At 41.3% G+C, this 27232-nt stretch overlaps 1 protein-coding gene across 1 annotated transcript in view; it reads right to left on the bottom strand.

Annotated features, from left to right (window-relative positions):
- Window positions 1–786: 786 nt before the first annotated feature.
- Window positions 787–27232, bottom strand: part of fbxl17 (F-box and leucine-rich repeat protein 17) — a 211362-nt gene continuing 184916 nt past the window's right edge. The window contains exons 10-11 of the mRNA XM_071483374.1: window positions 19229–19371; window positions 787–3300 (exon numbers count right to left, since the gene is read on the bottom strand). Of these exons, the coding sequence (XP_071339475.1) occupies window positions 3163–3300; window positions 19229–19371 (281 nt within the window). The 3' untranslated portion in view covers window positions 787–3162. The remainder of the gene's footprint in view (window positions 3301–19228; window positions 19372–27232) is intronic.

Here is a 27232-nt window from a genome sequence, read left to right as displayed (position 1 = left end):
ATCTTAGGTTACATCTGCAACTACAATGTATACACAATAGGGTTTTTTTTCATTATACAACTTGATGTGTACTGTATGAATCAACATCGGTGTTTACTCCTTGTATTCAGAAACCTGCTGATTAAAAAAAAAAAAAAAAGAGCTCCCAATGCTTTTACTGAAATAAGAAAAAACAGAATTTTGCCTTGCGCTGACACAAATTGTGTTGACAACAATAAGAATCTATCTGAGAAGAACCAACTTTTACATCCTGTTTGATGCTATCTCCAGCGTTTGATCGCCAGACATGAAACAACACAAACACATTGAACAGTAAAACAGGCACTTGAAAGGGACAATATTGTCAAAGACTCAGGACATATTGAGTGACAGCTTTTTAGCTCTTTGAGGCCTTTGCTGTCTTGCTTGGCAGAAAGCTGATGTCTCCTCACTTTGTCTCAGATGTGAAGCTCCTGTAATTGTGACAACAGTTGTAACCTTGAAATCACAAGTGTACCTTCTAGGGTGACCAGGCATCCGGCTTTAGGCCGGACAGTCCGGATTTTCAATGCCCTGTCCGGCCGCTGTATGTTTGTGTAGCCTATTCAGCTACACAAACATCATCTTTAAACCACTCACAATTGTACTATAAATGAGAGTATGTACACCATAGTAATTTATTGATATGCCGCATAATGTCCTCCTTTTTGGTTTTATGGAAATGGTCACCCTAGTACCTTCATGGAAATGGAGGTTGATCGTTGTGTCAAGGTGCTCAATAGAAAAGACATTATCAATTCATAGGAATCTGTGGAAAACATCTTTATTTCTAACAATACAGAGTCCTCGGTATATCATACTTGTGCATTCGAAGGCCTTTTGCTGTGATGGAAAACATGCTGGTATCCTTGTTTGCATTTTACCTGAGAATACAGAGGCAGTCTTTGTTAGATTTTAATTTCACCAGGATAGTCATTATGATCTTTTTGTTAAAATTTAAGTGATGTAATAAAGTAAAAAAAAAAAACCTGCTGGAAAAAAAAAATGTTTAAGCAGTCCACAGGTGATATAAAATGAGCGGAAAAGTATTCCACTGTCATTATGAATATTGTTCTCCTGCCTCAATTCCACACATACAAAAGGAAAAGAGAAAAAAAGCTTTAAGTAGTAGTGTTTTATTCATCTTTATGTAAATCCAGTCATTTACGGTTGCCTTAACAAATCAGGAATCAAGTATGTCAACATCTAGCAGAGACGAAAGTGCATATGGGGATTACAAAAGAACAGAAACAGAACAAAACCAGGCCGAGGGAGAAACTCTCCATCGGTTAAAGTCTACAAATCCTGACAAGGGTAAAGTGAACGTGTTTTTAATTGTCTCTATATGCTGTAGAAAGTTTACAGTTTTACTCAAACCCTAAGCTCAGTAAGCTGTTGTTCATATCTGAGTGACAAGTTTGTGGAGGCTGAGCCCAGAACTGGTTCACACCATAGAAAAATACCCTGGTTTTTTGCATTTTTAACTGTACACTAATGAGTTCCTATAGAATAGATGAAAAAGATCACCTCTCACCTACCAACTTCAACTGGCCCTGGTTATAGGTCCAAGCCAGTTATTTTCTTTACATCCTACACCACTAAGAAAGATAAATCCCTCACTGCGTTGCTACATAGCTAATGTTACAAGTATATACTCAAAACCAATATCAGGCTAAGTAAATCCTACACAGTATTTATTTATATATATGTATATATCAGATCAAATAATGGGATTAGGGCATCTGATAAACACAGAGCAGATAAATATTTCTTTAGGAAATTCTGGGTCAATTACAGGTTACTAATTGGATGGCAATTACTAACCACTTAAGGCAACATTTCCTCTTACCTGTCATCAAGGTAGTTGTGGTTAATATTCTGATAATATGACCCAGTATTTTTGGGTAAAGGCAACTTCTTTTTCAAGCACTGTTTAATTCATTCTGTGATGACTCAAGGTAATGCTCAGTCAACGGTAAATCTATGCATGGCAACAAAAAAAAAAGCAGCATTGATCCCACATCATATGGATGTTAATTTCAGCTTCCCCCGTCATAAGTGCTCTATATCCAGCTGAAAATATAAGTTAGGTTCTCAATGTAAACATGCACTTTTAGAATATAATCAATGCTGTTTTCCTGCCATAACTTTGCAAGGGTTTTGACTGGTTCTGGCCTGCGTCTTTCTTCTGTACCATGGCAACGTGCATATAGAGTCACAGCGAAAGAGCTCTGTCCTTCAAATGCAGCCTAGTCACCAATCTCAATGTATATGAGTCCACAAACGCCTTTAATACTGTATTCAACATCCAAGAAACAAACAAAAAAAAAAAAAAAACATCACAGATTTCTCAAAATGCCTCTAGCGAGGTCTGAAGCCCTGGCAGTTCAGTTGTCTTCCTGGCCGAGGTGTTCAGATGTTGCCTCCAGATATCCAAGTCTCTGCTGTGTCTTGTGCGATGTCAGTGCAGCAGCTGAGTTCAGTTTGGAGAGAGTCCACACCTCAGTGGGCTCTCATGGGTGCAGTGCTCTGCCACTGGGGGCAACAAACCTTTATTAATCTATATTCATTCAAACTAAGTCTGGTCCAAACATGACTGAATGTCTTTGATTTCATGATGCATTCTTTTGTTTGGATCTTTTTCACATGTTCAGGACCAGACCGCACCCTCCTCGTGCACCTTCACCTCCTCCATCCATCCAAGGTGAACTTAAAAATGTATACTCTATTAACTGAGTAAAACTCACTTATAGCAGAAATCAAATTACACTTGTTAGTGCACTGCTTTGCACAAAAACAAACAAGTCACTCAAGGCTCTGGTCAAAGAAAGTACACTATGTTGTTTGATGTAATCTAATAGCCAATGATGATGAGGACTATAACCTATGATTGGTAGGTGTATAACATCTCACTTAATTATAAAACACCAGGAGGCCCATATTTTACTGAAATTTTAAATGAACCAGTTGATGGACTGGACCTCTGTCTGTGAATGTGTAGCTACATGTTCACATGCATGTTTGAACAGTGGATGGCAAACATGATTGAGCTGCAAATATCGTGTGTGACTGTACACAAAAAAGGGCCTTTGTGTAACTGTGTGTGTGGGTGTGTCTGTGTGTGCGTGTGTGGTTCAGCAGCAGCTACGAAGTATTCGATGTGTTGGGGCTCCAGCCCATTTGATAAGCTCTCTCCAGGGTTCTCTTGCAGTCCTGCATCACCGTGCTGAACACAATGTGAGGGTACTGGACCACCAGCCTCTCCACTGTCTCCTCGTTCACCTGCAAAACACACGCACAAAGACACACACTGTTAACATTATCACCGAATGATCAGTTTTACCTTGACGACAATAAATTTATCAAGAATTATTCTTATTTCCTTTACATTAGTGGATGTTCACATACAACACACAGTCATGGAACTGTGGATATATGAACTCTCTGCTATCTAAGCACTTGTAGTACTTCTCGCTGATGCTGAACAGAATAGTGGAAAGTTTAACTGTCTACACTCCCATGATGACTCAGAAAATTATGTCTGTTGATGACGATCATGTGAACAGCCAAGACAAGTGAGTAAGGAATGACTACAGCAAGCAGAACCAGTTTTAATTCTCACATGGGCACCTGACTATTTGGCTGATTTGTTGTTTGAACTTCTGGTTAGAGGTTATTGGTTGTTGTAGCTAATGTTAATTTATAGGCATTTGTTTTAATTGCAATATTAGTACATTCATGTAGGTGAAACATTCAAAGTGTTGGTAGTTAGGTCCATTGTCCAGTTCTACATTAACACACTAAGCATTTCATGATTTGTGTGCACTGTGTCTCAGTAAGTATCAGAGCAGATTTCCTGGCAGTCCCGAGTAGATTTATCAAAAATAGGCAGCTTAAAACAATACAAATGTAACAGAAATAGTGCTTAAGGTTGAATATAAATACAGATCTTAAACTGATTAACCTAAAGTTATTTAAAAACCTGCTTTGCCCCATGATGCCTTATTAAGATAACCAGAAACACAGATTGGACTGTTGGTGTACTGTCAAAATGGCAGTGTACTAGACTAATATGAAGGGTAGGCAATTTTGTAATAGCATACAGTGTATGCACATACTGTATGCACTCATACACACACAACTGGACTAAGGCGATGGGTTCAGCAGCCGAGGACAGCTGAGCTCACGGGGCTAATGAGGGCTTCACGTTCTCAGAGGACTAGAAAGACAAGCAGCTAATGGCCTCACCAGCACTTCTTTGCCAGTCCAACACTCTGTCAGACCATCACTGAGAGCCAGGGGTGAGAAAGCCTGAGAATCTGACAAACAGCAGAGGCAGAGTAACCCTGGAGACCTCAAGGGGTTAACCGCAACCCACCCAGAACCAACCCCCGCCCACCCGCAAGTGTGACACTTTCCAGGGGAAATGATGTATAAACACTCACACACATGTTGAGCACATAGTCATCTGTTGTTGCCAAAGCAGTGACAAAGTATTTCACAGTTTTCCCCGAGTTCACTGCCCAAGAGCCCTTTGGTTTCTGCGTTTTCTGTGTTTTCTGGAAGAAAAGTCTTGCATGGTAGGAGTTCCCTGGCTCTTGCTCGGGCTGTGAACTGTTTCAGCTGTCATTTTCTGTCTAATTCTTTCATTCCCTTGACTGAACACAATTTCTGTAAGTGGTGGGTATCAGCAATTTGTTGTCAAGTAGAGAAATTGAGAAAACAATGGACAGACGAACAAAAAGAGAGCCAGGATAAAAACCAGCAGAATTCAAGAGAAATAAGTGTGCTCGAGCAAACAGACCATGATGACTCTCAGGTCACATAAAGAAGATGGAAACTCTGCACAGCACCAGTGAATCCAATAAGACTAAAAGGCAACAACAGGTTGTTAGCATTCACTTTGATTGCCAAGGAAGAAGCACTGAGCTGGAATTCAGGTGCTTGATGCCAACACACAGAGGCTTAACAGACATTTTCAGAAAACCAGTGATACAGGAAAAATATAATAAAATCAAAACCTTAGGGTCAAGTCTTTCTTATTTTCATCTGGTTTTTGTTTTTCTGATCAGATGTTAAGAGAAATTTCTAAGAATAAGTGCCAAAAACCCGTCTTGCATCACATCTGTCTCCAGTCAGGGTTGGAGAGAAAGACAACAGACACTGGCAAAAGGCTTTGAAATTTGATCTAATATTCTGACACCAGAAAAGCTGGGGAGGTGTGAAAAATCAGAAGGAGTGGAAAAATTCCCGCAATACTTTTAATGCTGTGATCAAAGATTCTTTAGTAAAGCTGATGCATTAATAAAACAGTGTTTCATGATATTGCCTTAAAGAATTCATATTGTCATTATGAGATAATGTGTGCATTCCAACTGCCAAAGACATGCCATTCCGTCTGGTACTGAGAAGATCAAACTGAACAAGTGAAGCAGTAATGGTCACCATACTGGCATAGAACAGTGGACCTTCTGGATATTTTATCCTTAAGGTTTAATCTCACAGGGCATGGAAAAAAAATACAAGAATAAAATAATTCCCACAGTATTTTGAATCTCTGCACCTTTTTCTACACAGTTTCATGAGATTCACCAGCTGGGCCACAGGTTACCTGTGGAACACTTTTTATGGGCACAAAAAGTATGTTTCCACTATGCAGTGGAAATAGATTCTGTACATGAAACATGTGACTTAAGCTTCCACTGAAGAGATAAAAAAAATAGTGGCAGACAAAAACTTCTGCAGTGGTTTAACGGCTCCCGACTGAGCATTAGTGTCACCTGTTTATCCCAACTCCTCATATTTAGATAACAGTAGTGGACGGAAACATGCATTTTTATTTTATTTTCCTGAAAAATACTGTTCAACTTCAAACTAAATTTGGATGTAAACTTGACTCATGACATCAAAGGGGCATTTTTTGTTGTTTGTCATATGGCTGCATCTTCTGCTTGTCAATGTTTCATAGAGACTTGTTATGGGATTTGACCTCAGTGTCTGACCTCACTTCTAACTTGAATCATGAACTGAGAACTTTTGATTGACCGTCTGGTCTGTCAAGTCTTGGAACCTTTTCACATATTTGGCAACTGGCTCTAAAGAGCGATCATTAGCTTTTATGCGATGTTGGAACACCCTCACACCATCTTTCTTTTTTTGATTTCTGGGGGCCTTTATTAGGATGTGCTAGTTGAGAGATGACAGGAAGGGAAGGTGGGTTAGGGTTTCATGGTCAGCGTCTTAAGCGCTAAGCCACAGGGGTGACCCCACACCTGTTTCTTTCCAGACAAACACCTGCGGTTTGCCTACAAAAATGGCCGCATGTTGACTTCACAGAGGACCAAAGCAGGAAGAGAAGAGCAGTTTAACCAACACCTCCAAAATCTGCTAGGAGTTAAGTTTGTTTTGACATATGGCTGAACCTCATTAGCAAATAAAATGACAAACCCCTGATTGCCTTCATAACATATTAGACTATATTCTTGAAAAGAGAATGAAACATCCCCCAGCTCATTAATCAGGGCTTAATTGCAATTAAAAGAGATCTAAAGAATAGACCTGTCATACTGATGGGAGGCTATAACATTCATTAATGCTAATTTAGTGTGGCTCCACTTGCTGAGCAAACACGGCACACACAAAATGGCTCTGAATCAAAATGCTGAATCATTTCCTAATTAATGGTTGCAGCATTGCTACATTTTAGAGTTGCAACAAGATCACGTTGATGGAAATCATGAAAAGACTAACTGTTGCTCTGACCTGTGCTGCTCTTGTTGATAATAATATGTGTGAAGGAAAAAAAAACAAAAAAACATGCATAATATTAATCCTATCGTTCGTTTTTGTTTAAGTTTGTTTTAGTTAAAAAATGCAATTAGTGTGACAAAAAACTGGTGTCATATGATTGGAACTCAAACATGTTATTATTATGTGATTAGTCAAAAGCCAAATTAGATTTAAGAAAAAAAAAGATTCACTAGCAATCAAAATTGAGCCTGTACACATTTTAAATGGTTATGACACAGCACAGAAACTCCTTTTACCTGGTTTGAGATTTATTTTGAGATAATTAGCATCTTTATAACAACTTATTGCCAGTGGACAGAGGCTGTTGACAAAGGCTTTTATACATTATAGGATCCATTAACTCTCCTCCACTGCACTAGCCTGACAACATCTTCTCAGGCCCAAAAACAACAGCCCCCTGTGAAAGAAACCCTCTCCTAGTCGGTTCCCAGAGCTCACAGCTACATTTCTCTTTCCAGAACAAGGCTACGTGCCCTTTGCATGGCTCTGTGGTATGTTGAATGAGATGTGATGACATCACCACACCTGCTTGGTATTTGCAGCTCAGAGCTGATGTTAGACATGAAGGTCAGACCAAATGCTGTGGGTAACTTGCTGGCAGAGAGGAGAGTCCTCTGGTTACAAAAGTTGAGCCACTGATTTCTTCAAACCAGTGATTCAGCTGTTTCTTCCTAGAGTGACATTTTGTTACTGGGCAAAACTCTGCTTAACAATATTTTGTTGCTAGGCAACATAAGCTTAAAAATGCTCTCAGAGAGCACTGGGGGCTGAAATGGTGCTTTAGATATATGGCTCTGGCAGGGAGCTTTTCTTTTCTTTTACCCCATATAGTCCTGATCCAGTGTACTGTACCGTCAACCCCTCCTCTAAAACTGCTGCCAAGTCTGTAGAAGAGCCATATGATAGAGCAGATCGCTACCCACTGATGATTCTAATCTTTGAGAAGCATCTGGGAGCACAGCCACTGCTATCTGGAGCAAGGCCTATACTTATGATATTTTCCCCCATTTTAACTTCAAAGATGCCCTCCTGTAGATCTAAGTGCATTGTAATGCATGCTGACAGGTAATGTGCCGTTGTCAGGGTTTACAAGAGGGCGAGAGAGGGATGTGGGGAAAAACAAAAAGATATATGTCTGATATGCCATTCAGCAAAAAGCACCTTTTATTTGAACATGCTGTACAGTAAACATGAATAGTTTATAGCGTTGTGTGTGTGTGAGTGCTTGTTGACAACTGCTCCTCTACTTTCACATGTGGCGGCTGAAGGTAAGTCCCCGGGCTGACCTCTGCTCTCTCTGGTAGTACTCTCTTTCTTAACAGCGAGCCCCTTTTTAAGACTAATCCTCTGATGCAAATGCACTCTATCACCACGTAAAATATACATTTACCGCAAATGCCGGGCCTTCCCCCTGTAAGCAGCACAGTAAAACACGTCGTAAAGATGAATAATGCTGCAGCAGTTCACATTTTCAGTGGGAAAAAGAAGAGCAGGGTTGTAAATCGATAATCAGATACACAAACACGAAGATGCATATCATATTAGACCGGCGTGGTGAGAACACTCTGTGAGTGCTCCTAGCAATCAAGCGAGGGAAATGGAATAAAGAGAGAGGAAGAGAGTTTAGGAAACAGAAGACTAAAAAAAATATGGCCTCCGCTCCCTCTGAATATATCAAAACCCACTGAGTGTTGTATTGTACGTAGCAACGATGACCCTGGGAAAAAAAGCAATAAAACTGACTGTTGATATTGAACTGAATTTAAATGAATGCACATGCAGATAACAGAAAACAAAGATATGTTCAGCAGTCCTTTTTATATGAATATAGGAGTTTTGTTTTTTTGTTTTTTTTGGAAAATGGTGCCATTTCTTTTATTTCCTCTGTGTTTTCATTAAATTCAGCACAGGTCTGCAGGGCTCTTTTCTCTTTTCTTTTTTTCCTTCTTCTTTCTCTCATTTTCTTTGGCCATGTTGCAGCCATTGCAAGTCCCAGGGCCATAAAGAGAGACAAATACCCCCCGTTTCCCCGTCTACTCCCATGTAGAAAGTGTATCAGTCAACCAGTAAATACATTTGGGGTAAATGTTTAAAAAGCCTGTTTAGGCAGCAGAAGAATTCAGTGCATCAGGTCTTAGTAAAAGGCAGCTTAAACAAGTCAGGATTTAAACAAGCCAGATTTATAGCCTTCTTTAAACTGCTCAGAGGAAAAGCCCTGGTTGTAAAGTTTCTAAACGAGTGACTGGACAATTGAAAGATAGTTCTCCATCTCTGATAAGAAGGAGAGGAAGGAGGGAAAAAGAATGGATGAAAAAGAGAGGAGGGTATAAAAAGAAAAGAGGTTGCCACAAACTTATTCTGAAGGGTTCAATATTTCTAAATGAACTATTGATGCATTGGCTTGGAAGCTTAAGGAAGGGACTGCTCTTTACCGAGGAAAGCCTGAGTTCAAACATTTTGATTTTGTCTCAGAAAGCCCCTCACAGAAATCTGCAGAGCATGGCTCCGAATGTGCTTTTAAAAACCAGGTCAGGCACCGCTTGCGACAACTAAGGTCTGGTCCCGCTCACACAACCTCATCCCTGCACAATATCAAACAGCAGCAGAACTGAAAAGACGGGTGACAGTGCACACACACACACACACACACACACACACAGTTACACACAGAGGAATGGGGGCTCAACTGAACAGGGTCAGAGAGAGAGGTTCTGGAAGCCGGGTTTGTAAACCCCACACTCCATCACGCGTGACAAAGGTAACTAAAGGAATGTGTACAAGGCTCAGCCCAATCCCTCTTTTTACACCGGCCTTTCTTATCTCTGCAGACTGGAAGAAAACATTCCATAACTCAAGAGGCTTTGCACAATTTATTTGTTAGTCTTAGAAAAGAAAACACCGTAAAACACTATCACAGCTACATTTCTGTAGCTGTTTGTTCTTCAAGCAATCATGCTTATAACCGTCTATTTCCTTTGCATTTAACACTTTAAATTAATTGCTATAAACGTAAAACCATAGCATAAAAAGATGCTTTAATTATCTGGAAGTAAGGGTGCAAACACTTTTGTCTTAAAAATAAGATACAATAGGTTATACTATATTATCCTGTAGATTTATTCATATAATTACTACAAACATCATACACAAGATATCATCCCATAAAATAAAGGATATCATGGTCCAGAGGTCGTTATGTGTCTACTTGGTTACAAGTAACAAAGACCAGGGACCCAATAAAGTCTAGTTCCAAATAACAGTATATTCAGTCTAAACAGGTCCAGGTAAGATATGGTTCTGTTGTCCTGGGTCTTGGATCTGTGTGTCGATTTATCTAATGGATCCAAGCAGACTTGCTGGTAGCTTTGATCAGATGATTCACCATAAGCATTGCTGGAAAAAAAGTGGTTTTTGAGGGAAGACAGAGAGTGAAGTGCGAAGTGGTTTGTTCAGGCCGACTGCATTTTGGAATGGGTCTAATTAAACCATTTGGACCAGGTCTGTCTGCAGAGTCACTTTCAGACCAGGTCTCTCTTTTCTTCTTCTTCTTTCTTTTAAATAATTTATGTGCAGTACCAGTTAAAAGTCCGGACACACTTTGGACACACTTTCCCAATTCTGGGTTCTATTACCATACAGATTGGATGTAATTGACAACCAGGTACAAAATTGTTTTAACAGTAAATTAAGATATAATTTGATATAATTTTATTGCTACCACATTGTCATTTTACAATGTTTAGGTTGACGAAACGTTAAGAAAAACAAAGATTAACTGAAGGAGCACAGGAGAAAGAAAGAGACAGGTGTGGTGATAGAGGGACATACATACATACTTCCTACCACAGGGACTAGTTAGGGTCATAAAATAATAACAGGCCCGTTGAAGGCTCTGCAAACCAAGCCAACTCCTTCATCTTCAAATGGCAAAAAAGCACAATGTAGTAAGGTAGGTACACACACACACACACACTCACGCGCACACACACCACCAGAAACTGTAGGAACAAATTCCAGAGCAGCTTACTGGAGGTCAGACACAAGCAGAATTTCTTAAAGATAATCACAACAGAGCCACTGTGTTTAATTTCTTTGCCTCCCATGACTCCCAAGTTCTTCAGAATAAATAAAGAACAAGGACAACTTGACCCTGTCCTTTCAAAGAACACAGTGATACAAAATTCATAGTGACTCCTTCGAGCGAGGAGAGAATGGATTAGATTTGTGTGACTGGTTTAAGTTACAGACAAGGCAGTGAGCAGCACGGTGACGCTGACATGTGGACACCACCTACTGTAGAGTGATTTTTCTGAATTGTGGGTTAATTCTGAACAACCGAATGAGAGAGCTGCCATTACAGTCAAGCTCTTCAGTATTTAAAAGGTCGGTGTGTTCACTGATTTCCACCTTTTGTTCTATTCACTGTCAGTACAAGCACAAATCGTGACAGAATAATAAATCTGTATCTTTGTTTCTTTTTTTTCTTTTTTTTTTGTTAATTTGTTTGTTTTTTCTAGCTCATGGGTAAAAATTGTTCTTTTTCTCAAATGCTAAGTGAACAGCCACATGTCATGGTGACGCTATTTCTGGCTACACACTTTTCCTCTACCAAACTTTTTCAAAGCTTTTACATACACTGGCTATTCTGTTTCCAATCAATTATCAAGCTGGACATCAATCAGAGGCTTAATCAATCCCCTCCCCCAAAAAAAAAAAAAAATCCCTAGCTCGTCTGGATGTATTAAATTTGTACAGACATAGCATTCAGCGAGGGGAGCTACATTGTCATTAGCATTTAATAGCTAATTCATCACCAACACAGTCAGACACTGCGCCTGCAGGCTAAAATTGGGCTGTGACCACCTGCTGTCTCTCTCAATGTCCGGGAGACAGAAAAAGCGTATCCAGCCAAACATTAGTTATTGCCCAAAACCATATCAGGATTGGCAAGTCTGAGTATACAGGCCACACTGAGTCTTGTCTACTGTCTGCCCATGACTCCATGAGATTATGTTGACCTCCCTTGTGATGAGTAAACAGCACTGGATGAGGGAGGAAGAGGAGGAGGAGGAGGAGGGGGAGAAACAGGGGGGAGACAGAAAGACAAGACGGGGGGGTGGGGGGGCAACTTGAATGAACTAATTGAATGAACAAAAGATGTGAGCAGCATCCAAAACTCAAACAACCTTGGCTGTCCTTGCTCCGAGGAGGGTAAGAGAGGGAGACACTGAGCAACAAAAAGAGGGAAGGGGGGTAAAAATAAAGTGGGGGGAAAAAAAAATTGTATGAATGTGTATGACTGCCAGCTGAGGTCAGGTTTACATGTTTGTGTGTGTTTGTGTGTGTGTGTGTGTGTGTGTGTGTGTGTGTGTGTGTGTGTGTGTGTGTGCATGTGTGGTAGATTTTTTTGTTGAAGGGCAATTCTGAGATTCTCTTCAGATACTCAGTGAACTCTGTCAGTGTCTCACTTTATTTCACCCTCTCTCCTTCACTGTCCCTTGCTCCTGCCCTTTAGAAACAAGATGAAGGGATGATCAGGAGGCGGCTTCAGTTAAGACCGCCAATCAATACGGCTCTTCTTCGCGGGATGAGGCTCCAAGATTACACTGAAAATCACAAATGGCAAATTACTCTTTCAAACCGCTTTCTTGACTTTGAACATTCAAGTCTGACCAAAGCCTGGAAAATAGGAGCCAGAGAACCTGCCTATCTTACACTTGATGGCGTGCATGCAGTATCTGTCTCCTAATTCCCCCTCACTTTAGAAGCCTTTAAACTAAGGACCCCTGCTGTTCACAGTAACAACACTCATCAAAGAAAGTTTTGCTGAACTCCCAAACTCTCATTTCCTAAACGAGGGCTAAAATGCCTCCTAACTCTTCACCATACTTCATCTTTGTTTTCCTCACTCCAAACCTCCAGGCCCTGAACAATTAGGCCCTTGTTTATGTCTGCAAATTGCCATGCCGTGCCTGTCTGTGTATAGTCCCCAGCAGCTGGATGTACCAGTGGAACAGCCGTATTGATTGGTATGTCTGTTCTTTTAACAAGGTCTGTCTGGTAGCTCTATCTGGGGGTGCAGCAATGCTCATACCTGTTCCCCAAATGGTGCTCTACCTCAGTACAGGTAATGGGTGCACGCTTCAAAACTGCTTACACAAAACACTTTTTGGGGCCATTTGTGAAGGGAATAAGCCGGCTTCGACTCTATTGTTTCATTTTATCTAATTTTACTTTTTTTTCCCCCCCCGGTTTCTGACATTCGTTAAATCATTTCTTTTTTCCTTTTTTTTTTCCTCAAGGCCAACCTTCGTTTTACTTTCCATTTTCCTCCCTCATCTCCTCCATTACTATGATGACTCTTGCTGTCTCCACCAGTTGTCCCTGAAGGGGCCGGTAGCAGTCAGTGTCATTATTTTCCTAGTCCGGCTTCGTGCTGACTGTGTGAGTTTGCTTCCCTGTCTGCCTCACGACCTGGACTGCCCATTTGTTTTCACTCTAATGAAGTAGTGGAAAAGAAGCGGGGAAAAGAAGAAGGTAGACGGGAAGAAAAGAGAGGAAAAGGAGGGGAAAGATGAGGGTAAAAAGAGGAGGACAGAGAGCGGGAGAAGAGGGAATGGACAGGAGAAGAAAGAGGATGAGAGGAAAAGAGGAACATATGAGAAAGCTGTGAAAATGTGTCTAAAGAAAACATTCCACTGGAGCTGAGAAAGATCAAGATCCCCAGAGTTATACATCAGCTGAGGCCAGGTGGGCACATTATAGAAAACAGCAGCTTAACACATACAGGAGAAATATGAATACAGTGTCAAGATAAAGAGCACAATGAGTTACACTTTATAGTGCTTGGCAGTACAGTGTGTTCCTGCACGAATCAATAAAGCTAACTGCTGACCCTGTAACTGGACACTTGTCTTAATTTTGTGGTTAGCAAAAAAAAAAAAAAAAAAATCCAACAAAAAAAAAAAACCTACAAATGTTACACCAATAGCATTTGGTGAATATGTGAGTTTGGCTCATATATGTGTACTTATGTTTCTGCATCTGTGCGTGTGCACAGTCCAACGAGCCGAACGTTGTTACGACATCAGTATCATTTTAGTTGAAAGTTACAGATGACGCCAGTGCACTGACTTTCACCACTAGAAAGCATAGCCTCGATTAAAACATAATGTTCCATTGTGTTTGTGGAAGTGCAGAAAGTTGAATTCCTCCCACAGAGAAGATCAAACATTTAACAGTAAACTCAGCAGGGAAGCTGGGCATTTCTGCGACACACGCACTGACATATGCGCCACCGCCGAGCAAAAAGGATCCGTTTTTCAGACGATTAAGGCACTTTTTCCTTGAGTCTTTCAGCTGAATACATCAAAAGACTGGCACAGAGTTATAGCTGACAGAGGACAAAATGAATTGATTTGATTATTTTGGGGTGAGTCTGGATCAATCGCATTCTTTCCCCTCATCAGAACAGGGTCGTTTGGCCCTGAGGGCAGACGGGTGTAATCATTTGAGGCAGGCGGAGCACGCCATTTGCCCAGGCCTGGAGGGGTTCTGATTTCAATGCTCCATTATGAACTGTGTTAACAGCAAATAACATAAATTCCTATCGGAGAACACACACTTTGACACAAAGACACGTTGCATTTCAGCATGTATAAACACACTGACACACAATGGAAATCCTTCAGACATTCATGTTGGAAAAGTGGAGAGGGAAGAAAAAAGTCAGTGGGGCAAACGCACACATTCCATACTATTACGAGCCTGTATGGCTCAGCTACTGACATGAAACTTTAAATAAGAAAATATTCTTCACACAGATCTGTGCAGTACTAGGTCTGTGTTTGTACTGAGTAAAAAAAAAAAGAAAAAGAAAAAAACCTCCTATCAGACCAAATAGCAGTGGACACACAATTCAGGTTCTCTGGCTGTAAAATGTATACAGTACGGAAGCACGTTTGTATAAACTGTGACGGAGGAAATCGATCCTTCACACTGCTCCACATGAGGAGAGCCAGCTGGATCCTGTTAACAGTTCTTAGATGAATTCTACACTTTCTAAGTCCTGTGACATTCAGGGAAGCTGTTACATTAAAATTCCCAGCGTTTTGACAATTCCAAACAAATTTACACAGGCAAGGCTGTGCTGCCGAGGCAGAGAGCTGACTGGGTTGTCCGCACTGTGTGTCAAGGTTATCACAAGGCTGTATTTGTCTAAGACTGACAGGACCTACACGGAAACCTAACTCCGCATCAGTTCATGTGGGAGGAAGCTTTGAGACGGGGGAGAAGGAAAAAAGAGACGGAGAGAGAGAGGAAGAAATAGAGACAGACTTGAACTGTATTTATTTTAAATAGCCAGATGTATACTGTAGAAGTTACCTGAACATCTGTGAGACAGACAGGCTTAGGCTAGGCCTAATGATGGTTGAACAGGTCAGTTTGTTACTGTGCCACTGTGACTCCTGATCTTAGTGAGTTTTTTTTGTTTGTTTGTTTTTTTTCCCAACCTATGACAGTTATTTGTTCTAAATTCCTCCAACATACACATCCTGAACAGAAACCAAGCAAAGTCCTTGTAAGGGAAATATTAACTCTGGTATATTTGTAATATGTCCAAAACACTGTCAACATAGCTCTCACAAGGAATAACCATCTGCCAAAGCAAACTGCTCTGTGGAAGTGTATATAACCATTTATTTTTGCAACGCAAACATTCATGGTTGGTACGCAGAGCAAAATTATTTCAGCTTGGGGCCATTGTCAATGACCCCCTTAGCTTGGCTTAGATGCTAGTTGGTTGATGTATAAATACTGAGATAGTTCCTCAAGTGTGTAGATCCTGTGGCTGAACTAAACAAACTGAGGTTGTGAAGGGTCAAGCTAAGAGTTTTAGACCAATTAAAGTCTATCAAGCTCAACCATTTTAAAAATACCATTCAAATCTAATAGAGGACAAATTCTGCAGTAAAGTAGTTCTTCCTGGAATCCACTCATGTGCTTGCGCTTTTTAAAAACATTTTTTATTACAGAATGGAACCTTCAATACAATCCTTAGAGATACGAGCACAGAAGAAATATGCACTTGTACTGGCCATTCATGTTGTCAATACACGGCTAAAGAAAGAAAAAAGAAGGAGAAAGCAAGGCTACGTCTTCCATCTTATTTTTGACCAATGAAGAATTAAATATGAGGCATGAGGGAAAAAAAATGTAATGGGTTTGTCAACATAAAGAAGAAATGCTGTGACTGAGAGAAATCTAAAGATAAGTAATTTGCACAAGACTTTCATTATGAGTGAACACGGTGGAATTGAGAGTTGTCCTCAAGCTTCTGCCTTTTCCCAGAACTGCATTAAGTGCAGAGATGAGATTAGTTTGTCCTCAGATTGAATTGGACATGCCACTGGATTTTACTGCTGTGATACACAAATAAAGCATGATACAATACTGCCCTGAGGCTGAAATGTCACATGCAAACCAGAAAAAAAAAATCATGACCAAATTGAATGCACTGCCTGTAAACAACTGAAAACAATTTTGCAAAGTACTTTAAAATATTGATTTGATCCATTTAAGAGACATGGCATGCAACACATATTAAAACTGCTGTGAAACCAACAGCACTTTTACACCAAGCAGTGGTCAAAGCAAAAATCACGGTGAAGCAATAGTTTTTGACAAAATGCAGTGTGTAATTTTTTTTTAACCGAAGAATTTTGAAGGCACTTGATTCCCTCAAGCAAAGAGAAGAATCGAAGCAGCAGCGTTGCCAAAGGCTTGAAGCGCCAGCTCTACATCAGGAGAGTCAGCGGCTCCACTCAGCAATGACCCTGTCAAAGTGACCTCGATAAAGCCCCTAACTATGAGGTCAGCTACAGTAAATGCACCAAAAGAACCAATTACTGCTTTGTTTAGCTGCTATCCACAAAAATAGATAAAAATTCAAATCAAATGGAAGAAAGAGAGAAAACAGAGACACTGATGTTCAGCTGACGAGGGCTGAAGAATGTGGAGAGGAGTGCAGCAGGGGCAGGAGGAGCGAGAGAAGAGAGATGAGAGTAGGAGGAGAGAAGAGGGCCGAACATGGTCACTGCTGCCCCTGGGCTGACATGTACAGAACCGCAATTCCCCCGGTCTGTCTCTCGCTTTCACCTTTTTACCTCTTTAACTCGCTCTGTAGCTCTCATTTTCACCGGGGCCGCGGCAGTAACGACCTATTTCTGTTTATTTGTTTCCCTTAGAGCGAACCTTGGGATTATTCCTCTCTCCCCCTCTCTCCTCCTGAAACCTGACCATATTTACTGTAACTCCCTTTCTCGTCTAACATAATGGAAAAACCACAACAACATCATCAACAACAACAGACAAGAGAAAGTAGCTGCCGTGGGCTGATCTCTTTCCCACACAAAGGCCTGACCAGTCCTCACCAAAACTCCAGGCTCATTTGCAATGCAAAACACAATTTTAGGACCCGAAAGAGAGAAGACAGAGAAATGGGTGAAGGGGGCAAGCATGCTGTGAATTAATTCTGTGGTTCAGAGTTGGTAATGTACCTGACCTTGGAAACTGTCAAACTCTTCTCTCTGCTCAATTCACACCCCATTACAACTCTAATAGCACCAATTACTGCTTTATTTAGCTGTGTCATCCCCAGATTCCCCCTTCTCACAGTGGGAGACTAATTATTTATCTTTCCATCCTCTGGGGCAAATTATGAGTATGAACGTCACGTGTGAAGAGAGAGATGAAGAGGTAAATACGGGCAGAGGAATGGGTGAATTTGTTGTTGGGAGGCCAGGGGCATGAAAGCATACGGTGGAGAGAAACTAAGAAAAATTGTTATTCCAGTAAAGATGTAGGTCATTCCAGAAAAGATTTTTATTAGCATGACTGTAATATCGATTGTTGGGTCACTGAGTCGACGAGGCAGGAGGGAACTAAATGAAAATGGAATCTAAGTGATCACCTGCTATGTAATGCAGTTACTCTTTATTACTCCTAGATAAATATGATGGATACACATTCATGTCTGCAATAATCTGAACTGAGTACACCGCTTCATCACTGAGACCCCACATATGGGGTCAGTGTCAGACCCTCATATGTTTTAATTTCATTACAGTATAAATAGATAAATATGTTACACCGATGTTCTTGTCGCAATTAACGATCTCCGGGAAGGCGGTTTTTACCAGAGAAATCCATAGGGTCAACCTCGAGGCCGTGACACACAGATATCACTGATTTTATAATGAAAACATAAAAATGATGAGTTTCCAACCTGGTGAAAGGCCTTGACTATAAGTCAAAAGCTCTCCTCCCTCCTTTTCTCCCCCTGCCAACTTCTTCTTGGACTTTTTACTGCACAGCAGGGGCTTTTAAATTTGTTCAGCTCAAAACCCAAATGTAAAATTTAGCCTCAACCTGAATACGAAAGCCTCATTAAAACACACTGTTACACTCGCCATATGGACTCCCACCAGCATTGGGATTATAGCCTGTGTTGTGTACCAGGCTACAGTACAAGACACCAGGTTGTACAACATCAGCACAGGCTAAAGTTTCTAGGTTGAGACAGCTGTTCACTTTCCCTTCCTTGTCTGCCCCTCATCCCACTCATGTCAGACTGAATGATCCCACTCTAAGTGGGTGCATCTGTGTGGCAGGACCTCCCCTGGACCAAGTGGTGAGGTGGGGTTGTTACCATGGCAGTACAACTCAATGTGCTTCCATCAGGTTGGTGATTGGATGGTTAAGAGGCCACATGAGAGTTTAAGGGTGACTTTGGAAAGATCATCCCTCAGAGCCAGAGGCATCTCAAAGTAGTTTTAAGAGGGGTCATTATGTCACTTTACTCTGTTATCACCCAACCAGCTGACTCAAACATGCATCACATACTGGGCACAGGATTAGCGACTCCACATGCTCTCCTCTGGACAGTTTTTAATTGGCCACTTGGCCTAACCTGGGACTTTTGAGGGTTCATGTGTGTGTGTGTGTGTGTGTGTGTGTTTGATCATGTCTCTGTAGTCTCTGTGTTTACATGTTTGCACAAGAGCTGGGAAGCACACACACACACACACACGCACGCACGCACGCACACACGCACACACGCACGCACGCACACACACACACACACACACACACACACACATATATAAATATATATGCAAATATTTGGCTTTTTATTTTATAATCCCAATTATTGCACATAGAGAAAAGAATCATATTGCACATTTCCCCCTAAATGTTTTGCAGTGCATATCCCAAAGAAAGTCTGATCTGCTACATCTGAAAACATCTCTTGAAGTATCTTCTGAGAGAAAGACACGTATATGCTACACACTGACAGGAACCCAGACAGCAGCAGTCATTATGGGCTGAGCCGTGTTACCTTGTCACATCTCATGAGGCCCAAGTAGCGGAGGGATTTGCTGCTCTGAGCGATCTGTGTGGCTCCCTGGTCTGTGATATCCTTACACCAGCCGGCATCCACGGTCTCTATGGTACTGCTGTACTGGCCTATGGCTATCAGAGCTGTGGACAGAGGAGGAAGATAGAGAGCGGGAGGGAGGGAGGGAGGGAGGGAGGGAGAGGGACGTGGGGAAGGAGGGAGGGAGAGAAACAAGAAAAGGTGTTAGTCTGACAACCTTTCTCATGCAAATGTGGCAGCATCGTCCTCCCACAGAGACGCACAGAAATTCGAGATGAAACCAGGGCAAGTCATCTGGCCAGCTGTGACACATAATTCCAATGTTTGCACAACACCTTGAAAATACACACACATACACACGGGGCAACACACTCATGCATACACACAAATCTCTCGCACACCCATGCTTGTTCAGGCTGCTGCAGGATTCATCCATTAGAGCGTTGGCATGAGTCGAAGCACTGAAAGGCAGTGACACTGTGCCAGGGTAAAGTGTGACTCCATGCCAGTGTATGATTCAATTCTGCTTGTGTGTATGAGTGTATGTGTTTCTGTGAGTGTTTACTGCTGCCAGGGCAGAAACATAGTGCCAGGGTAAAGAGTATCCACCAAAACAAATATCTGTCAGTGTCTGGGGGCTTTGTTACATACCCACACACACACACACACAAAGACACAAAGACACACGTTCGATACTGTTTTAATTTATTTTTGAGCAGACTACAAATTAAAGTATGTAGCTGACAAACAAGATGAGATTTAATCTTCTGTAATTTACCTAAAACAAAGACATACTCTGTTGCATTCACACACAAACACACACAGGCACACAACAGCCTTCCTCATCAATCTTTGACCTGCCAATCGTTGGGCAGATGGAGGAGACCTGTGCTCCACCAGTCGATTGATAGTGCAGCTCGGTGATCGATTGGCAGGGCCTGGGCTTTGTTCCCCACTCTCTCACAACCATCGCTAATGAGAATGGGAAGGGAGGAGGAGGAGCGAGGGATGAGAGAAAGATGAAAGGAGGAGGGTAAAGACAGAGAAAGCCTTTGACAGCACCTTCAAATAGTTGCTTAGCCCTGATGTTGTTTTCTCATTCGCAGAAATCCATTTCACTTCAAACTTTTTTACAAACAAGCTTGACTGAAACGTCTCCATTTCAATAAGGATGGGGTGGGGGGGGTGGGGGGTGTCTTTACGAATTTGTTTTCGTGTTTGACCTCCTCCTCTCCCCTTTTCTCACTTTCATCGCCAGCACTTTGCAAAATACCTCCACACATTACAGTATTAAATAACATACAGTCAGCAGATAGGTGATGTTACTCCACACTGAGTGCACGTATATACATGTACATAAGTGCTTACACTGTGTAGCAGCGGCTTGTTACCACAGGAGAAGGGAAATGAATAATCTCATGCTTTTTGAATCAAATACATGTATTTAAGCCTCTGTCCTTCTGTCCAGCTGGAGCTGTGTAGACTCTCCTATATACAGTATGAAACATGTGTAATATATAGCTCTGGGCACTTGATGTGCTCCACATGTGGTTCTTCTTGTGCTCCAGCATGCTCTTGGATGCCATGCATAATGGCACATTATGACTAAACGGGCAGCAACGCAGCTTTGAAGCAACAGTATGTTTCATGTAAAACAGGACCGTGGGGAAGAGGCTCCAGCAGGCCAGATGGGCGAACAGCACATGAAGAAGCCATGTTGGGGATTTTTTTTTGTTGTTTTTTTCGACTGGCAGTAACCTGGCTAAGTATTCTACAAATGGAGACGGTCTTTGTGTCTACTAGTTCCCTTGACGCAGGTCAAGTGGGTAAATGGCTCCCCATCCTGTTCCCCTTGTCCTGTCCAATCACATGATCCCAAATTCCATTACCTGGGCTCAGACCTCTCATCTGATGTTAAGACACACATACTGCTGCTGTTAAAACCCCTCGCAGGGCAACTGAGGAGTTTTCTGAAGAACAGGGAGATCGAATAAAAAAGAGGAGAGCTTCATAGTTAACAGAACCAAACAAGAGAATTGCCTCTGCTTCCCCTCCACCAACTCTCGATCCCTGTTTCTTCCCCTTCAGCTTTACTTCTTTCAACCTGACAAAGCCAGAGGATAGGAGCAGACAGCTGCCTACCACACTGAATGTATAAGGAGTGCGAGTGACTACATTGTCCATGCATTTCCTGATTACTCTGCCGCACTCACCTCAGCACACAACCTTCCTCATCTGAATTACTGTCAACAGGCTCCAGACTTTACAAAGAAAACATATGGCACTTTAAGATAGCTCCAAGGAGAAAGAGAAGAGCAAATAAAACTGAACATCATTTTGTTAAACTCTCAAGTTGGTAAACTGGGGGAGTCAGATAATGCCTTTGTCAGAATGAGCCAGGTGTTATATGCTATTTAGACTTGTTTAGTACTCTATCAACAAGTTCATCTGGTTGCTATTACAGTCTAATATCCCTGTGTGCGCTCTCTGCCTCTCTGTCTCTTCCTTTGATCCTCTATCAGGAGACTGTAAACTCCAGCTACTCCCAGTGGTAAATGGAAATCGTTGGCTAGTTTTGCAAAGGAGAGGAGCTTTGAGTGAAACCTTTTAACTAAAGTTGAACAGTTTTGTTTCCTTGTCAGGGACAGAGAGCGCAAGATAGGGGTGAAGCAGAGGAATAAAAATGTACATTCAAAAATGTTTAAAGAGATTGAGAACACTACAATCATACTATAATTATTGTTTGCATGAAAATGGATTATTGGAACCGTAAAAAAAAAAAAAAAGGTAGTACATCTTTGCATAGTTACATATAAAAACACAGATACACTGCATTAAATTCAAGTAATGCAACTGAACACAAGCAGAGCTAGGTGTAACATGAGAAAAATGAGAAAAAGGCTTTTATTTAATTGGAAAATGTCTGCCAGATTTCCATTCCCTTGCCGCCTGTTGACAGTATAATACCTGCTGCCAATAATATTTTAGCATATATAACATTACATAATGTGCAAATTCTCTGTAACACAATCTTTCATCAGTTATAGTAACAATAGTTTGTCTTTTGTCCCTTGTGAGGTGACATTTGAATGAGTCCCCAGAGCGTGTCCACAGTTTTCTAAGGCCTAAATCCTTGTATAGTAATGGGACTCTTATAATAAATAGCACCTTTAAGACATGTCCACTCAAAAGATCAATCAGCTAAGGCTATAAGTTAAATATACCACACAGATAGTGTTAGCCTGGTAGCTACAGGTGCTGACTTCAACAGATTAATACTGAGGCCCTGTTTGATTTTATCTACATAACTTCAGATAAAATAAAAAAGTCATTCAACATTTCTTGTTTCACTTTTTAAGGAAGTTGCTGTTAATTGACAAGTATGTTGCTTGAAATTTAACCAAATAATTTTAAGATACAAGGTTGTCAAAAACCTTTGACTGGCGCTGTACGAGGGACCATAGGAGCAGGAAATTGTCTTTCCTGACTGATAATGATTTTCTGTCTGAGAAATAGATGAAGCGATATGCAAGAGACATTAAGGTGAAAGAGAGGTGGAAGAGTTAGAGGAGAAAAGAGGGGAAAATCCCACTCTGGCAGCAGGAGCTGTGACTGAGTGGTGACTACACACTCACAGACGGTAATGAGGACACACTCTGCTGCCCTGCCTGAGAATGGCTTTAAGATCTGGTTCCCTCTCTCTCTCCCTATGTGTGTGTGTGTGCATGTGTGTGTGTATACACTCCACCTATGGTGTGAAAAGAAGCAGACACAGAGAGATTGACCTTAAATCCTGGATATCATTCATTTTGAGCATGGCACATTTCACCTGTCTTTTACCAAGTCTGTCTCTGGGGGATAACACCACGTCATCGTATGAGAAACAGGTGGGGATTCACATTTAAAACCAATTGCTTCAGTTAATTTAAAGTTCTCTTGGGATTTGGGCTACCATATCTTTTTGTCAATCAATCACCAAGCAACAGATCAATACAAAGAGTGTCATGGACCATTTAGTGCCTTTAGGAATGGTATCCCTGTTAAAACCAGGGCCTCAGTTCTTTCAGTAAGACCTTCCTAAATATAAGAATTGAACTATAAGGCTCTGCTTGTAGCTTTCAGTTTGGAACTATGTGACAAATGTCGACCAAAGGTGAATAACCAAGGAAAACCCTAAATCTTTAGTTTTTATTAACCTCTGTATTCCAGGCAGGGATTCATAATCTATTATTTTCCCATATCAGGCACAAGCTGTTATCAAAGACCATAAATAGCAGATTTATCCAAACATAGGAGTGGTTCTGGGCTAAGGTAATTGCACTCAAAACAGCGGGGTCAGGAGTTGGTCAATCCTGTGATGACCGCAACGTGAGAAGACACCCTTTTTAATCAGCTTATTCTCCTATCTCTGTACCTGACCTCAGAGATTCAGAGGTTAAGCATCCTTTATAGGGTTATTAGATATTCACTTATTACATTCTCCTAAATGATGGTGTGCCATTACTGCTATCTTATTGCTCTGAAGCCATCCCCATGCCTGTCTGCAGTAACCCTATACACCATATTTTAGCCACTGATGAAGACAGAATGCCCACGAAAGATGTGATGGTATATGGTAAAGATTTACTACAGCAGTTGCAGTGTGTGCATGTGTGCTGAGTGTGTGCTGAGTGTGTGCTGAGTGTGTGTGTGTGTAAATATGGCAGCGGGGACAACAAAAAAAGGCTTATTATGGCTGATGTATTCCAGATAGCACAACTGTCATGTCTAATGTGAAAGACATTCACTTGGTTCTTTGTGTTGCGTTTAAAAACTTGGCCTCAGCTTCGCCCTCTCCACTGTGCAGCAGTATGCCCAGAACCAAAACTTCTCATCCTGTTAAGTTGTGGAAATTACATGGGATACAAAAGCTATTTTTAAGTGGATATCACAATCTGTATTCTTTTTTTCTCCCGATTTTTATCCCTGCCTGGAAACCAGACCAATCAGCGAGTTCTTGTTTATTCGGTCTCGCAGACGGGTCTGGCCCTCCTCCCATACAGACAGATTTCAATCCGTCTGGCTAATCACAACTACTTATCTAAAATGGGGTGGGTTTGATATGATGACTGACGCAGGGTCGCTGTTGAAGTATTTTCGTTAACAACTGAGATGGCTGCCATTGATGTAAAGAGGTCTGTTGAATCTGCTATTGCAACAGTATGAAACTTAATGGACGGTATATTTACTTCAAAAGAACAACTGCATTTATGCTGTAATCATTTTATTGTTGCTCTGTGCTATATCACACATTGCACTGGTCTGATTGATTGGTCTGTGATTGTTGATTATGCCCCTTAAAAATAGTGGATAGGCTAAAAGGTTCCAGACCCATTCGCAAGTGCAAATTGGTCCATCAATGCCAGGTTGGCAACAGTGGTGCTAGCCTCATAGATTCACCTTTCATAACTAGGGCTGGGCAAAAGGACAATATACAGCTGTGAGTTGTGTGTTACCATCCTTATATTGTTTTTTAAGGCATGTTGTTCAAGGTCCCAAATTAGTTTGCAGGATTGCTTTGTGACACTATTAGATTGTTTGACAATTATGCTATTAATGTAACAAAGTCCCTTGATGTGCCGAGCCCTTAAATTTGTTATATGTAAGTGTTTTAGTTTGAAACAAAAAAAAAAACGAATTAACTTAAAATCAACAAAACATATCAACAGGTTGTGGAAAAATAAGAGTTCTCACATTGTGTCAAAGACATCTATGTACTATGTTGCACAGATACCTACTGAAGTTAGCATGTTAACCAGCTAGCCCCTCACCGCCACATCTCGTAATACCACTTTGTACCTCAAGAGTAGAAGTAGAAGTAGTGGTAGTCCCATATCATCCACTCCTAATAAAAGTTTGGCTGTGTATTGGTCTGGGCTCTGTAAGCATGTATGTACATGCAGACATGGGCCGGTGTTTCCTTGGTCCAATATAATATGTCAATAAATTGTGTACCCATTTATTGTGGCAGAAATGGGAAAATGATCTCACAGGAGTGTGTTTACATGTGTGAAAACATACATGCACGAGCACACACACATGTTACAAGAGTGTAAAAACTGTGTAATGCGACCTCAATAAGCACCATGTGGCTGTCACTTATCTCCTTTGATGTCTGTCTGACCTGGCCAGGCAGTGGCCTCACAGCCTGATTGATTAACACAATATGCTCATCTTCAAAGTACCCAGTCAAACTGACTGGGGTCACACACAGTGCCAAAACGAATGCAGTAAACAACATACCAAATAAAGCACTTGAAACATGCACGCACACACACACAAACACACACACACAGAGGAGGCAGGGGACAAGAGAGGGACTGTTGCTTTGGCCTTTGGTGAACTGAGAATTAACAAATTAAAAGCTGTGAGAACTCGAGGGAACTGAAGAAGGCATGCAGACAATCCCTCGATTTAGAGGGAAAAAAACTGCTGGGCTGTGGAAATGAACCTGAACTTGGTGTAACAACAAACGAGGTTTATCTTCCACAGCAGACAAAAAATAAGCAGATACAGACAGGAAAAAGGGAGAAAGCGGGAGTAGGAAAAAGAGGAAAGAGAAAATGAGTGAGGCAGAGGTTCTATGAGGTGACGTTCTTTGCCCTGACATTTTGGGCAAAGGCAATCAAAGGCCACGGGGAACTGAAATGAGCCAGGCTCTGTAGAGAGACACACGAGCAAGGAGGAACAGATTGAGTGCGACACAAGAAGGAGGGAGAGCACTTTATGGTGGGACATGCTCAATCTGGGAAATTAATTAGGCAGAGGGCAGGGAGAAAGCAGTGTGCCGTCTTGTATGTGTGAGCACGGAGGGCACAGGCATTTTCCCAATCAGCCTCAGATCTGATGTAAACCAGCTGACACAGACCATTTTGTGATTTTGTGGTAGTGTGTGCCTATATGCCTTTTATGTGCTTTTTGTGTGTGTGTGTGTGTGTGTGTGTGTCTGTGTGTATATGTGTGTCTGTGTCTGTGTCTGTGTGTGTGTGTGTGTGTGTGAGAGAGAGAGAGAGAGAGAGAGAGAGAGAGAGAGAAACAGAGGCAATCAGCAGACCCTGAAATGTTTAAGTGATGAGGTAGAGACAGGACAACAAACTAGAATTACCGCCTTGCGGTTGTACGCCTCCGCCAACCAGTCAAGTTGCAGTTTATATCCATGTCTATCCAGACTCATTTAATATATGTATATTTGTATATTCAATAAAACATTATGATGTCACAATGAAGTTGACCTTTGACCTTTTGGATATAAAATATATAATCATTTCATCATTTTATCCTATTTATACGTGTGACATTTGTGTTAAATTTTGTCATAATTAGCTTATGAATGGTTGAATTGTGGCCAAAAATGGTCACAGTGACCTTGATTTTTGACCTTTAACCACCAAATTCTAATCAGTTCCAATCTTACAATCTTCCATTGTCCAAGTGGATGTTTGTGCCAGATGAAATGAAATTCATTCCAGGTATTCCTGATGGACAGGTGTGAGGTCACAGTGACCTTGACCTTTGACCTTTCATCACCAAAGTCCATCCATCAAAATTAGTTCATCCTTGAGTCCAAGTGAAAGTTTGTGCCAAATTAGAAGAAACTCCCTGAAGCTGTTCCTTGAGAAATTGCATTCACAAGAATGGGACAGACAGACAGACATAATGCCTCAGGCCACGGCCGTCGCTGGTGAGGAGGCATAAAAAGTCACTTTGGTGTTTTATGATGGTCTAGCTTCTGAAAATAATATGCTTAAACACACACATGCACATGCACACACACGCACGCACGCACACAGAGAAACGCACAGACTGTTTTAGTAGTTGATGTGCAATAACCTTGTGGAGGGGATGTGAAGTTTGAAGTGGAAAGGAAGATTGGAAAGGTGAGTGAGTGACAGCAAGAGAGAGAGAGGGAGAGATATAAAGGAAGAG

The sequence above is a fragment of the Trachinotus anak genome, unplaced genomic scaffold (genome assembly GCF_046630095.1).
Source record: "Trachinotus anak isolate AG129_WGS33_773 ecotype Australia unplaced genomic scaffold, CSIRO_AGI_Tana_v1 ptg000008l, whole genome shotgun sequence".
NCBI lineage: Eukaryota > Metazoa > Chordata > Actinopteri > Carangiformes > Carangidae > Trachinotus > Trachinotus anak.
This window is presented reverse-complemented; position numbering and strand designations above follow the sequence as displayed.